The sequence below is a fragment of the Mus pahari genome, chromosome 8, assembly GCF_900095145.1.
Source record: "Mus pahari chromosome 8, PAHARI_EIJ_v1.1, whole genome shotgun sequence".
NCBI lineage: Eukaryota > Metazoa > Chordata > Mammalia > Rodentia > Muridae > Mus > Mus pahari.
This window is the reverse complement of record NC_034597.1, coordinates 55,709,058-55,721,746: the sequence shown is the minus strand read 5'-3', so window position 1 is coordinate 55,721,746 and position 12,689 is coordinate 55,709,058. Positions and strand designations below refer to the sequence as shown.

Genomic DNA, 12,689 nt, shown 5'->3' with positions numbered 1-12,689 from the left:
ATGTCCACTTCCCACACCACCTTCAGGAAGACCCCAGGGAACCCGTCCATTGTGAAATCACCAACAAACTTGTAAGGTAATCCTTCGTGCTCTTGGCTCACCAAGGGTGACGTCTCCATTTCCTTGTGTTCCTTTGGGGCACTTATGGATGCTTTCCTTTCACATTTCTGTTCCTTGTTTGCCACAGTGGAAAAATGGCTGTGTTTCTACTCTACACTTAGCAGAAGCTTTGCAAAGCAAAAAAACCAAAGACTCAGGGGAGAATGAAACGGAAAATAAGCTCAAGCTAATCAAATCAGAACAAAGCATCTCAGAGCAGGGCAGGAGACAGGGGACACTGTGAGTAACCACACTGTCCCCTCACCATTTGATCCTTCTGCCCCTCAATATCTAGGGGCCACTATGTGTTCAACAGCCACTTCCCATGCAGGTTCTGGAGAAAAAGAATACCAAAAAATAGCAAGAAAATGACACTTGCTCCTGAAAACTGAAACTGTTCAAACAGCCTAAAAGCTATACAACTGAGCACAGATGGAGACAAGGTCCCTGGAAGAGACTAATCTACTGTTTTTTCTTCCTTTCTGCCACTGAAAGTGTGCTAAAAACTGGCTGGATGTGAGTCAACTTGACACAAGCAAGAGTCAGAGAAAAGAGCCTCAGTTGAGCAAATGTCTCTATGAGATCCAGCTCTAAGGCATTTTTCAATTAGTGATTGATGGGGGAGGGCTCAGAATACTATAGGCAGTGGCATGCCTAGGCTGGATGTCCTGAGCTCTGTAAGAAAGCAAGCTGAGCAAGCCATAAGGAAGCAGCACCCCTATAAAGCCCCTGAATCAGATCCTGTCTCCAGGTTCCTGCCCTGTTTGAGTTGCTGTCCTGACATCCTTTGTTGATGAACAGCAATATGGAAGTGTAAGCTGAATCAACCCATTCCTCCCCAACATACTTTTTCGTCATAGTGTTTTGTTGAAGCAATAGGATCACTAACTAAAACACTAACAAAGGACAAAGAAAATACTCACCTTGAGCAGCCATGTGAGAACTGAGTCCCGATAGGGAACAAATTTATTTTTGTTTTTGCCAGCACCCTGATCGGCTAGGGCAGAGATAACCAGACCCAGGGTTGTGAGGGACCTGCATGGAACAAAAAGCACAATTATCTAAGCCAGAACATATTGAATGTCGAATTAGTTGCAAGGATGGACAGCAGCAAGGTGCCCTTGGCTGCATGTAACGAGTGCTGTGGTCAGCACTTCGCTGTCTGATCTGAAGACCAAGCTCCCAAAGGCTCCTGCCCATCTGAGCTACTTGAGACAATAAAAATACTTAGCACTATTTATTTTTCATTTTTACAGATAAAATATGTGACCTGGAAAACTAGGGTGAAGATAATAATATAAACAACATTTATCTTCAAGAAGGGTGTCCAAGGTAAAATACTGATTAGAGCAAAAGTGCTAACAAGCTGACATATGCACACCCCAGTGCTGGAAAAGGGTTCCGTAGTTCCCACTGCTGGCTAATGTCTCACCTCATAGCTATAGGAGCTCTGAGGAGAGGGAAGACTTGAACCCATGAAGAGGTAGTGATTTAGCCTGAGGGAAAACTATGTGATGGAGCTGGCAAATGAAACATTACTTCATAAAGTCTTGGTTCTGAGACATTGACAAATACAACAGCAGACTGAAAGGGACAGCCCAATGTGGCTGGCACAGTGTCTATTCACACAGCCGAGAGCCAGTGGAGGATGACTATGCTCCATGGATAACAGCAAGTCACAAGGACAAGACTGGGTTGTCACAACTGGGGTCAAGAGAGTCAGTGGATCACTTAGTGAAAGGACACCAGGGGTTCTATCAAACATCCCGCAATGTACAACATCCTCCACCCACAGGAAAAGGAGTCATCTAAGCCCAATGTCAATAGGGCCATTGTTGAGAAGTCCTGACTTGACTGAGGGCTGTGCTTGCCAGTCCCATCAAACAACTCCATAGATGAGAAAATGAGCCTAGGCCATAGAAAACACTAGAAAAAATATCCAAACTGCTTACTCATCATTGCCTCAATCGTTCCAGAATCATCTTACTCCATAAGCCCAGATGTTCCCCTATTTTTCTATCAGCCCCACAGAGTGCTTCAAGAATGTGATCCTGGAATGCTTACTTGTTGATGTTGCTGCCCTCCTTCAGCCTGTCGCCCGCAGCTCCAGTTTTCGTGGCTCGTTCACTGCCAGCTAAATCCACTAAGCTCAGCTTGCCCACTTTCTCTCCAGATGTCTGCAGAGAAAACCAACACATGCTACAAATGGCTAGTGAATGCTGACAACAGGCTGACTCCCTCCAATGGCTTATTGTCTCCGGCCTTTACCAAAGCTAGCTGCCATTACTGCAAAATTATTTTGTGCTGGCACTAAACACTGCAGAAACTACTACCTAGTACAAAACTTACACAATTTGCTAACCCAGTAGTGAGCAAACAAGGAAGATGATGACCTCAGGAAAAAAAATGTTATAAAACGGAACATTTTGGAGAGATTGGTAAAGTTTTCAGAGATATAAACAAAAGTGCTTATAAAATCAAAAGTTTAATGATTTGAAACTGTGCTTAAATTTTCATAAATATTAGCCCAAGACAAAATACTTACATTCCTGGCTAATATTAAAAACAAAAACAAAGAATTTGACTTTTGTGTGACAAATTTGTTCAAAAAGTCAAAAACATTTTCTAAACATTTTTATCTTATTCAGATAATCGGCTTAACTTTTCCACATTAGCTGTGGTCTCTGATAGTGGTGTTGTGGTCTTTGACAGTGGTGTCTTCTTCCACCAGATCAGACATGTGACCTGCTTCAGGTTTTACATCATCAGCAAAACAGAACATAAGGCAGCGATGCCAGAGGTTATGGATGCAAGCACTGTGGAAACTTTCCTTGAAATCTGTTCTCATCGGCTGGGAAAGTAGCTCTTGGCAGAATGTTTATCTGACATGCAGAAGGCCCTGGGTTCTGCTCTCAGCACTGCAAAAGTACATTTATACATTTCCATAATTAACATTACAAAGGGATATTTTACTTCCCAGATCAAAAATACTTCTGATTTAAAAAAAAAAAGTCAGGGCTGGAGAGATGGCTCAGCAATCAAGAGCACTAGCTGCTCTTCCAGAGGTCCTGAGTTCAATTCCCAGCAACCACATGATGGCTCACGACCATCTGTAATGGAATCTGATGCCTTCTTCTGGTGTTCATGAAGAGAAATATAGAGGACTCAGATACATTAAAGAAATTAAAATATTGAGCTGGGCATGGTGGCACACGCCTTTAATCCCAGCACTTGGGAGGCAGAAGTAGGCAGATTTCTGAGTTCAAGGCCAGCCTGGTCTACAAAGTGAGTTCCAGGACAGCTAGGGCTATACAGAGAAACCCTATCTCGAAAAACCAAAAAAGAATTAAAATAATAATAATAATAATAAAAGGAAGTCTTTAGTATGGTATGTGTTTTGTTTTGCTTTACTCTAAAAAGGAAATCAATGACAGAGAACTTTTTGTTTTTGACAATGATCTTAATGTGGAGGAAAAAATTATTTTTCAGCAAAGGAGAAGCCTGCCAGCAGGCTTTTGCCTCATGTAATTGAGACTGAGGTCCTGAGGGATGGACATCGGAAATCAATCTTCACATGGAGAGAGAGAGAGAGAGAGAGAGAGAGAGAGAGAGAGAGAGAGAGAGAGAGAGAGAACGAGCAGGTGAGCTACTAGCAGATGTTCAACGTGCCAAAGGCCTCAGCAGCTTCACAAGGTTCCAACCAAACGCTCAAAGGGTGTTCTACATTCAATGATTTTTATGGCATTGCATTCTTCCCCATGCAAGCTGCTCCTTGACCTCTTCGCTGCTTAGCAGCAGGGATACCGGCAAAGGTGTCTCTGCTGAAAGCAGCCATCTGGGTGTAAAGTGCACAGCTGCTGCGGCTGAGCCGGTCAAGCAGCTTGTGTAATTCAGCCTCACTGTCGTCTTGCTGGAGAGTGGCAACTACGCCTGATCCAAGACGCCCTTGCAGCCAGGCCGCAGGATATGACTAAAGCTCCTTTAGACCCTCTTGCTAAAGACTGGAAAGCAAAAGTTAAGTGTCTTCCTTGGCCTTTTTTCTGCCATCAGGGAAGTCATGAAATCTAAGTTTTCAGGACATCCTACGACTTCCAGGTGCTAAGAGGCAGCTTCAATGACAGAAGCAATTTCTGTATTCCTGATTAAAGCTATGTGTGTCCCTTGTGGCTTTAGGAGTGACTGCTAGAGTTGCTATAGACCCAAACCCTCTTGGGGTATTCCAACAGTGCTGTAGCTACAGTACAACAGCTTCTGTTCCTGCTAGGACCTTCTGTCCTGAGTCCTGACCAATAGTCTAGATCAGGCCTTCAATTTAGCTAGCAAAGAGAATAGGCTAAACCAGTAATTCTCAGCCTATGGGTCACAACCCCTTTGAGGATCATATATCAGATATTTACATTACAATTCATAACAGTAGCAAAATTACAGTTATGAAGTAACAACAAAAATAATATTATGGTTATAGGTCACCACAACATGAAGAACTGTATTAAAGGGTCACAACATCAGGAAGGTTGAGAGCCACTGGACTAAATCATGATCATTTCAGTAGTTACTCACCCCAGACTTCACATCATACAGAGTATGTGTCAGGGTGATTTTGAAGACTGCATGGGAACGGCTACTTTCCTCATTCATGTTGGTTGCAGCAACTGTCCGAGACTTGTTGCCCTCAGACATCAGAGACTCAATATCCTAAGTGGAAACAGGTCACAGGCAGGTACGTATTCATTATTTGTGAATAAGCATGACCCCTCTCTCACTCTACCACAAGCACCCAAGTTTTTATAGGTTACATTTTGTTTTTCCACAAGAATACAAGAGTTCATACTATTTTCAAGGGCCAACTAAAGAGCTTCACTCACTGCAGACACAGAAGCACATGGCAGCTTTGCCACAAACAAGTTTAGAAGCTAGATTCCCTCAACCCACAGATAGGATCTTACAAGGTACCTCAGACTAGCCTCACATTGTGTAGCCCAGGCTGGCCTCAATCTTCTGATCTTCCTGCCTCTGCTTCCACAGTACTGTGTCACAGGTATGTTATGCACAGCATTAGACACAATACTTCTGAGTGACATGAGAGCCAAAAAATAATAATAATAAATGCATTTAATTGTAAAAGCAATACAAGCTTATTACCAAAACAAATTATATAAAAAAACAAAATATAAGAGTTTAACCCCTTTCCCCAAACACATATATATGTTTGGTATTACCGCTTTAAAAAAAAATAACATAAAGCTGGGAATACTAGAAAAATTGCTATGGTTTGCGAGGAGAAAGGCAGTTCTGGGAATTGAACCCAAGGCCTCAGACACACTACATATATACTTTACCACTGAGCTATCTCTAGCTCAATGCTTATTTATTTATTTATCTATCTATCTATTTATTTATTTATTTATATTTTTTGGAGACTGTGCCTAAATATGTTGCTCAGTCTGGCCTTAAACTCATTCTGCAGCTTAAGCAGGCCTTGAACTATCCATCCTACTGCCTCAGGCTTTAGTCTCAGCACTCAGGAAGCAAAGCAAGAGGATCTCTAAAGAGTTTGAGGCCAGCCTCATCTATGCAACAATTCCAGTTCATTCAGGGTGACACAATGAGATCCTGTCTTTCCCTCACCCCACAAAAGCTACAAGCTCTGAAAAAGTGTCTGAAGCAATTAGAGTTTGGCTTCATTAATTACAACACAAATTATCATCTCCTGGGCTGGGAATGGAGCCCAAGATCAGTGCAATTGCTTAGCATGCACGAGGCCCGGGATCTAATGCCTGGCACCACAAGCAATAATGAATAAATGCACACACACAGCAAAGTCCTCTCCAGGGGTGTGTGAGATGAGGAAGCAGAGATGGAAGATGCAGAAGTGCTGCCCAGCTGCCTCCCAACACTCAGTGTTCTTTCCAGTGAAGGAGTGTCTCTTCCACTAAGTCTGCTGTGGCAGAGCCAGGAAGCTGTATTTCCCAGGTTTCTGCAGCTCAGCCTGGCCACATAATGAACTCGAGTGTAAAGCAGACCATCTGGGTGACCCTCCTTAATGGAAGCAGACATCCCATTATATGTCTACTATAAGAGGCATTAACAGAGCACACATAGTACAGCATCTCCCTGTGGAGTAGGGAAAGACCTGAGTCCCTCCCAACAGCTTGGAACTATGACACCAGCCTTGTAGTGCCTATGTCAGACTTCCTTAAGAAAAAAGCATTGTTTAAATGACTGCTTAGTCTTAGATCCATTCATTCATATGTATACTGAAAACATCATCATACACCAACAGGTACTTCCTAAACACTAAGGATGCATAACAGAACATGTAATAATCTATACAGAAACAGAAAATCCTGTTATTTTTTTTTATGGTGTATATGCTTGAATGCAATGTTAAAGTTACCAAACATAGAAAACTTTCATGTCATAGTTTTGCTGTATATATTAAAAAGAATGATATTCAGTAAAAACTTCAACACAACAAATACTCTCAAGCAAAATCATTAGCTTCAAAAACATCAACATAGGCAAAACATTTTCTAAGATTTTCCCAAGCCCATTCTGGATCCATTAGTTCTGAAGAGCCAGAGGCCTCACTGAACATAGCTGACATTTACTGACTAATCCCCATTATCCCTTTCAAGTTTTTTGTAGAAAGAGTTATTGAATGATGGTATTATAAATTTAATCTTAAAAATGTAGCTCAGAGCCAGAAAGATAACTCCAGAAAACCTGAGTTCCATTCCCAGCAATCACATGGCAGCTCACAAAACTGTCTGTAACTCTAGTTGCAGGAGATCTGATGCCCTCTTCTGGCCTCAGGGGCATCAGACACACAGATAGTACACAAGCATACATGTAGGCAAAACACTCACACATAAAATCAAAGTAATGAAATTTAAATAACTATTTGAAAATAAGAAATGTAATGAGCCAAAATGGCAGTCAATTGAAGCACCTTACAGAGAGGATGCTGTTACCTTGTAGCTTGTGACAGCCAGTTTAGAAAGTCCATCCACGTAGGGTCCCAACACACTGTGCTCTCTCACTTTCAACGTCTGACGGCTTCTGTCATGACAGAGACAAGGTCCATTAGAGACTTTTAGAAAGACTCAACTGTGCTTCATGGAAACACACACACACACACACACACACACACACACACACACACACACACTTACTTCTAGAGAGACCCCCTAATACAGAAGAGCAAATCACTGGATCCTGCAAAGATTTAAACCTAACTTTAAAATCCTTGCTGAGAAGAAAAGCTTGATAACGTGGCAAAATACCACATCGCTCAAAAGGGTAAGCGTGGGAAGTCTATTTACTACTGCAAAGAATGCAGAGTCAAATAAATACCAACAATCTCCTTGTCACATCACAGAACCAGCCTCAAGACAGAAGCTCTGTAAGTATTAACTACACAAGAAAGAAAAACCACAGGCCTGGCTCAGCTGTGAACAAAGATACAAAGACAACAAAGGGCTCTCCCTTTGTTTTAAAGAGAGATTTAAAGGCACAGTGGAGAACTTATCTAGAACTTGTCTGGTTGTCCTAACAAGGGGGTCTGTACATGTTATCACACTGACACACCAGAGGAAAGGGGGAAATATGGTTGTTTCAATAAATGCAAAAAGTAAACATTCATTAGTTTCTAAACCAAACCTCCCAGCAGGCATGGAGCTGTGGCCCCCTCAGTGTTCTGAGCAAATCCCAGGAGCACCTGTCCAGGAATTGGCTAAAGAGCACCAAGTTTCAGTCAGGAGGGGTAAACCCTGAGACCACCAACAGGATGATGACTACAGCAGTCATTTGTGTAAATCATATTTCAAAATTGCTGGGGGTGGGTCTCATTTGTTCACACCACACCATAAAAATAGAAAAATGACAATTGAGGTAACAGATACAGGAAGCCATTTATTTCATAATGTCTACATATCCCAAAATACCCAAACTGTACTCTATAAATGAAAGTACTATTTATAAAAGTTATTTTTTAAAAAAGAATATTGACTAATAGTGAAATCCCAAGTGATTATAGTTTTGTTTGTTTTTTTTTTTAAGATTTATTTATTTATTATATGTAAGTACACTGTAGCTATCTTCAGACACTCCAGAAGAGGGCATCAGATCTTGTTATGGGTGGTTGTGAGCCACCATGTGGTTGCTGGGATTTGAACTCTGGACCTTCGGAAGAGCAGTCGGGTGCTCTTACCCACTGAGCCATCTCACCAGCCCCTATAGGGTTTTTTTTGTTTGTTTATTATCTGTATTTTCTACTATGTGTTCATTTGGCCATAGAGAGGGGTTGTCTTTTTAAAATAAATAATGAATTAGAATGCTTAAAATTCTGTGATGGTTTTTTGCTGCTACAATGTTAAGTGTCATGCTCCTCAATCTAACATGCATGTTCTTCCCATCTATTCCCTTGTCTCAGAGTCTGCTCATCCCTACCATGGATCAAAATTTATTTGCTTAGTAGACTTTGGGCTCTAGAAGAGAAGAATACCTTGTATTAATAATAGTTTGGGGGTCCACAGTTCTTACTACAATCCCTGGCACCTAAGAGTCACTCAGAGAATTAACACACTTGGCTAACAAAGTAGAAACAGAAGTAAGGTGCCAATAAGGACTTGCAAGGTATCAGCTGAGCTTAGAGACAGAGAATAGGTAGGGTGGGCTTAGAGACAGAGAGCAGGTAGGGTGGGCTTGGAGACAGAGAACAGGTAGGGTGGGCTTGGAGACAGTACAGGTAACAAAGCCCGAGTCACAGAGAACCAGGAACCATAGCTACTCCATCCACCATATGGGAATAAAGCAGAGGTACTGGATAAGTAAACTAACAGTTCAGCAAAGTGGAGAAACCAGGAAATGGCTCTGCTACCCAAGTTTTCCTGCCTTCCAGCATATGTACCACAGCTCAGTATTTCTAATAGATTCAGAATCTCTAGCATCCTGGGTTCAAGGTACAATGGCACATGAATGCAGATGCTGGCAAGTGGTCCTGTAATATTATGTGATTTCAGCTCCAGCAGACACAGCACAAGAACTGGATTGCTGCTCCGCTCGTACACCAGGATACAGTCTGCTATTAACTTTTAGCCTTTCAGTTTTCCCTTTTTTTAAAAAAATGTGTATGTGTATGTATGTGGGTATATGTGCATGTGTAGGCACATCTGTGAACAGATATACCTTTGGAGGCCAGAGGTCAACCTCAGGTGTCATTCCTTGAATGTTTTCCAACTTACTTTTTAAGAGAGGGTTTCTCACTGGGACCTAATCTTGGTGACTGGCTAGGCCAGCTGGTCTTTTAACCTCAGGGGTATGCCTGTCTCTGCCTCCTCAATCCTGAGATTACAAGCACAGAGCACAGATCACACACAATTTAAAAAAAAAAAAACAAAACAAAACACCGGGCAGTGGTGGTGCACGTGGCACACATCTTTGATCCCAGCACTTGGGAGACAGAGGCAGATGGATTTCTGAGTTCGAGGCCAGCCTGGTCTACAGAGTGATTCCCAGGATATCTAGGGCTACACAGAGAAACCCTGTCTCAAAAAAAAAAAAAAAAAAAAAAAAAAAAAAGCATAATTTCTAGGGATCCAACTCAGGTGCCCATGTTTACACAGCAAGCACTTTACAATCTAAGCTGTCTCCTCGGTGTCATGTCCCTTTTTATGTGAATAGGTATTCTGTCAACATCTACATCTGTGAACAATTTATAGTGTTCGCAGAGGCCAGGAGAGGACAGACTTCCCCTGGATCTGGAGTTACAACCGATGTGAGCCACCATGTACATACTAAGAATTGAACTCATGTTCTCTGAAAGAGCAGAAGTACTTTTTTTAGCCACTGAGCCATCTCTCCAGCCTTCCTGGCCCCTTTTACTTAAAGATAATGTATATCTACCACACTATGTCTCAAGCAAAACAACAAGATTTCATTAATATACATTATAGTCACTGAATTAATAAAATTAGTGCTTGAATTTTAAGAATGAAGTTTTCTCAAATACTCTGGGTGAAATGGAATCTGATTTACAACTTTTAATCCATGATTTTAACTTTCCAGAAACAAAAATGTTTGTAGGCTCTGGGGAGATGGCTCAGCTGTTAAGGGCGCTAGCTGTTCTTGCAGGGGGCTGGAGTTCGGCTCTCAGTACACACATCAGAATGTTCATAACTCCAACTCCAGGGGGATTCCATACCCTCCACTGACCTCCACAGGCACTGCAAATGTGATATACACTCACACACACACACATACACACATAAATACAAGTTTTTACATTAAAAAAAGGGTTTTTTTTCTTAGTCCTCAAGAAACTTCCACGGGGGCGGGGGGAAAAAACACACAGCTAGGCTGTGTTAAGTGCTTACTGTTTGCTAGAAGTCCTGAGACCTGGAGCATATCATGCTCTCAATCTTCACTACAGCCCTGTGGGCCACTGTGTGATAACATGATATATTCCCTGTGTAGTTCTCCTAGAAGGTACAAGGACCTGCTCAACCACAAACAAGAGGACCTGGCTCCTGAGCTCTGTAATTCCAAAGCCCATGCTGAGCGTTAAACCACATACAAAACAAACAAGAAACCATTAAAGACAGAACACATCTGATACACTCCAAGCCAGTTCACTAGGGACACAAGTATGAACACAGTTTACTGTTTCTGGGAAGTACAGGTCTGAGTTAGATCTCAGAGAAAGTGGCCGTCTTTGCAGAGGTCAGAATACAAGAAAAGCACTGAAGGCAGAATAAAAAAAAAAAAAATGTAGAGGGAACAAAATATGGGTGCCTGAGCCATGGCCACCCATCTCTGGCCTCCTCCTATGACATTTTGGCTCTACACACCCTACCCTCCAGCTGCACTGAATGTTGATCATCCTGTAAATGGGTGACAACCAGACACCTCCACAGGCTGGCACAGGCTGTGCCTACACACTAGCTGGTCTCACCTCACTTCTCAGTGGATAAACTCCTACAGCACAGGACCACCAAGCACCTCTGTGGAATCCTCTCTGAGCTCTGGGAGAGGCCATCTTTCTCTTTTGCTCTCTATTTTGTGTTGGCATCCCTCACAAGCAAAAAGCAGACTGCACACTGCTCTAACTTGTTAACAAAACTCATTCTCTCCGGACTATGGGCTCTTTCTCTGAACTGCACGGTGCCTGGCATTGTAAGAATGACTTGATAAACAGTGAGTAGGTAAAGTTTGGACAGCCATATCAAGTACCAATTCAAGCCCCAGCTTGAAGAGCATACTGGCCAAAGAAAGATGGCTGTGAGACACTGAGATCTGTTTGCTCTTGCTTAAGCCTCACGGGATTCTCTGCCTCTCATATCATCTTTTTTGGACCACCGTCCTCATCCAAACCCAGCTCACTATCCCCTCCTGGGCTGTAAGCCCATGGCTCTCTGACCTGGCTAACGCGTTTCACGTGAGCCAGCCACAGCCACAATCACTGCTCCCCACTCCCTCTCTCTCCTGCCCCATCTCCGTCCCTGCTCTGCAGTACACGGGTTCCTCAGCCACCTCTCTCTGCTTGTTTCCCTCCTGGCTACAGGCTGAACAGAGTGATTCTGAGGGCCTCCTTGTGCTCTGAAGCAGTTCTCTTTCAAAGTCAACTCCATGAAGGCATGGCACTTCCTACCCCAAGGGAGAGGGCTTTCAGATTATTTTAAGACCAGGTTCCAAACTTGGCATTTACCTCCCCCCTTGCTTCCCCCTCAGACCTGAAACCAACCACAGAAATCCAAAATTTATTGCCAAAAAAAAAAAAAAAGAGGCTATGTCACTGAAGGCTGCAGCCACACTCATCCTAAATGACCACTTTTGTCACCTGTTTTGTCTGTGGCTTTGGGTGATGAGAGGACAGGCAGCATGACACAAGTGCAGACCTGAATCATCACTCTGCCAACTCTAACAATACAGAGCTGGCCGTGGGGAGCTGATCCTTGTAACCCTAAGTCATATAATCATAAACATGAACGGCAGAGCTAGGTCATTCTCCACTACAGTTCAGTTACAGACTTCTGTGAAGCCACAGTCTATTATGTCTGCTTGCAGAAAGACACAGCACTCAAGCATCCACGTTTTACCCTTTGGGGTCAAGAAGGTCTCGGACTTTTTCATTATAAATTTCCATGTACGACACTTCGACTTTAAAACTCTGTTCTTCATTTTCCTCTTTCTGGGTTCGTTCAAAGAGTCCACTGCAGAGCCTTGGGATTAATCCAGGTTGGTCAGCAGTGCCCATCATGGTGTAAGACTTTCCAGACCCTGAAAGACAAAGAGCAGCCATTAATACTTCTTGGAAAAGTTTAAGGCATCTAATCCTCTTTCTATACTTACAATCAATTTTTAGGACTTAGCAAAATTCACAAAATATAACAAATATACATGTACATGGATAAAGTAAGAAGTGCACAGTAAGGATGGAACATACAGAAGCTTTCCATTACTTGTGTAGAATAAAAGTAGGCATGGTCTAGAAAGAAAAGAGCCTAGCCAGGCAGGATGGCCTGAGCCTCTAATCCAGCAGGAGACAGGGGAAGGAGGGTCAATTCAAAGCCAGCCTCCAGTAATCACCA

At 42.6% G+C, this 12,689-nt stretch overlaps 1 protein-coding gene across 2 annotated transcripts in view; it reads right to left on the bottom strand.

Annotated features, from left to right (window-relative positions):
- The window catches only part of Kif13b (kinesin family member 13B), a 161,374-nt gene that overhangs the window by 83,172 nt on the left and 65,513 nt on the right, over positions 1 to 12,689 (bottom strand). For both annotated transcript variants that reach the window (XM_021203304.2, XM_029541336.1), the window contains exons 6-10: positions 12,198 to 12,378; positions 7,074 to 7,161; positions 4,660 to 4,794; positions 2,164 to 2,276; positions 1,023 to 1,134 (exon numbers count right to left, since the gene is read on the bottom strand). In XM_021203304.2, coding sequence (XP_021058963.1) covers positions 1,023 to 1,134; positions 2,164 to 2,276; positions 4,660 to 4,794; positions 7,074 to 7,161; positions 12,198 to 12,378 — 629 coding nt within the window. The remainder of the gene's footprint in view (positions 1 to 1,022; positions 1,135 to 2,163; positions 2,277 to 4,659; positions 4,795 to 7,073; positions 7,162 to 12,197; positions 12,379 to 12,689) is intronic.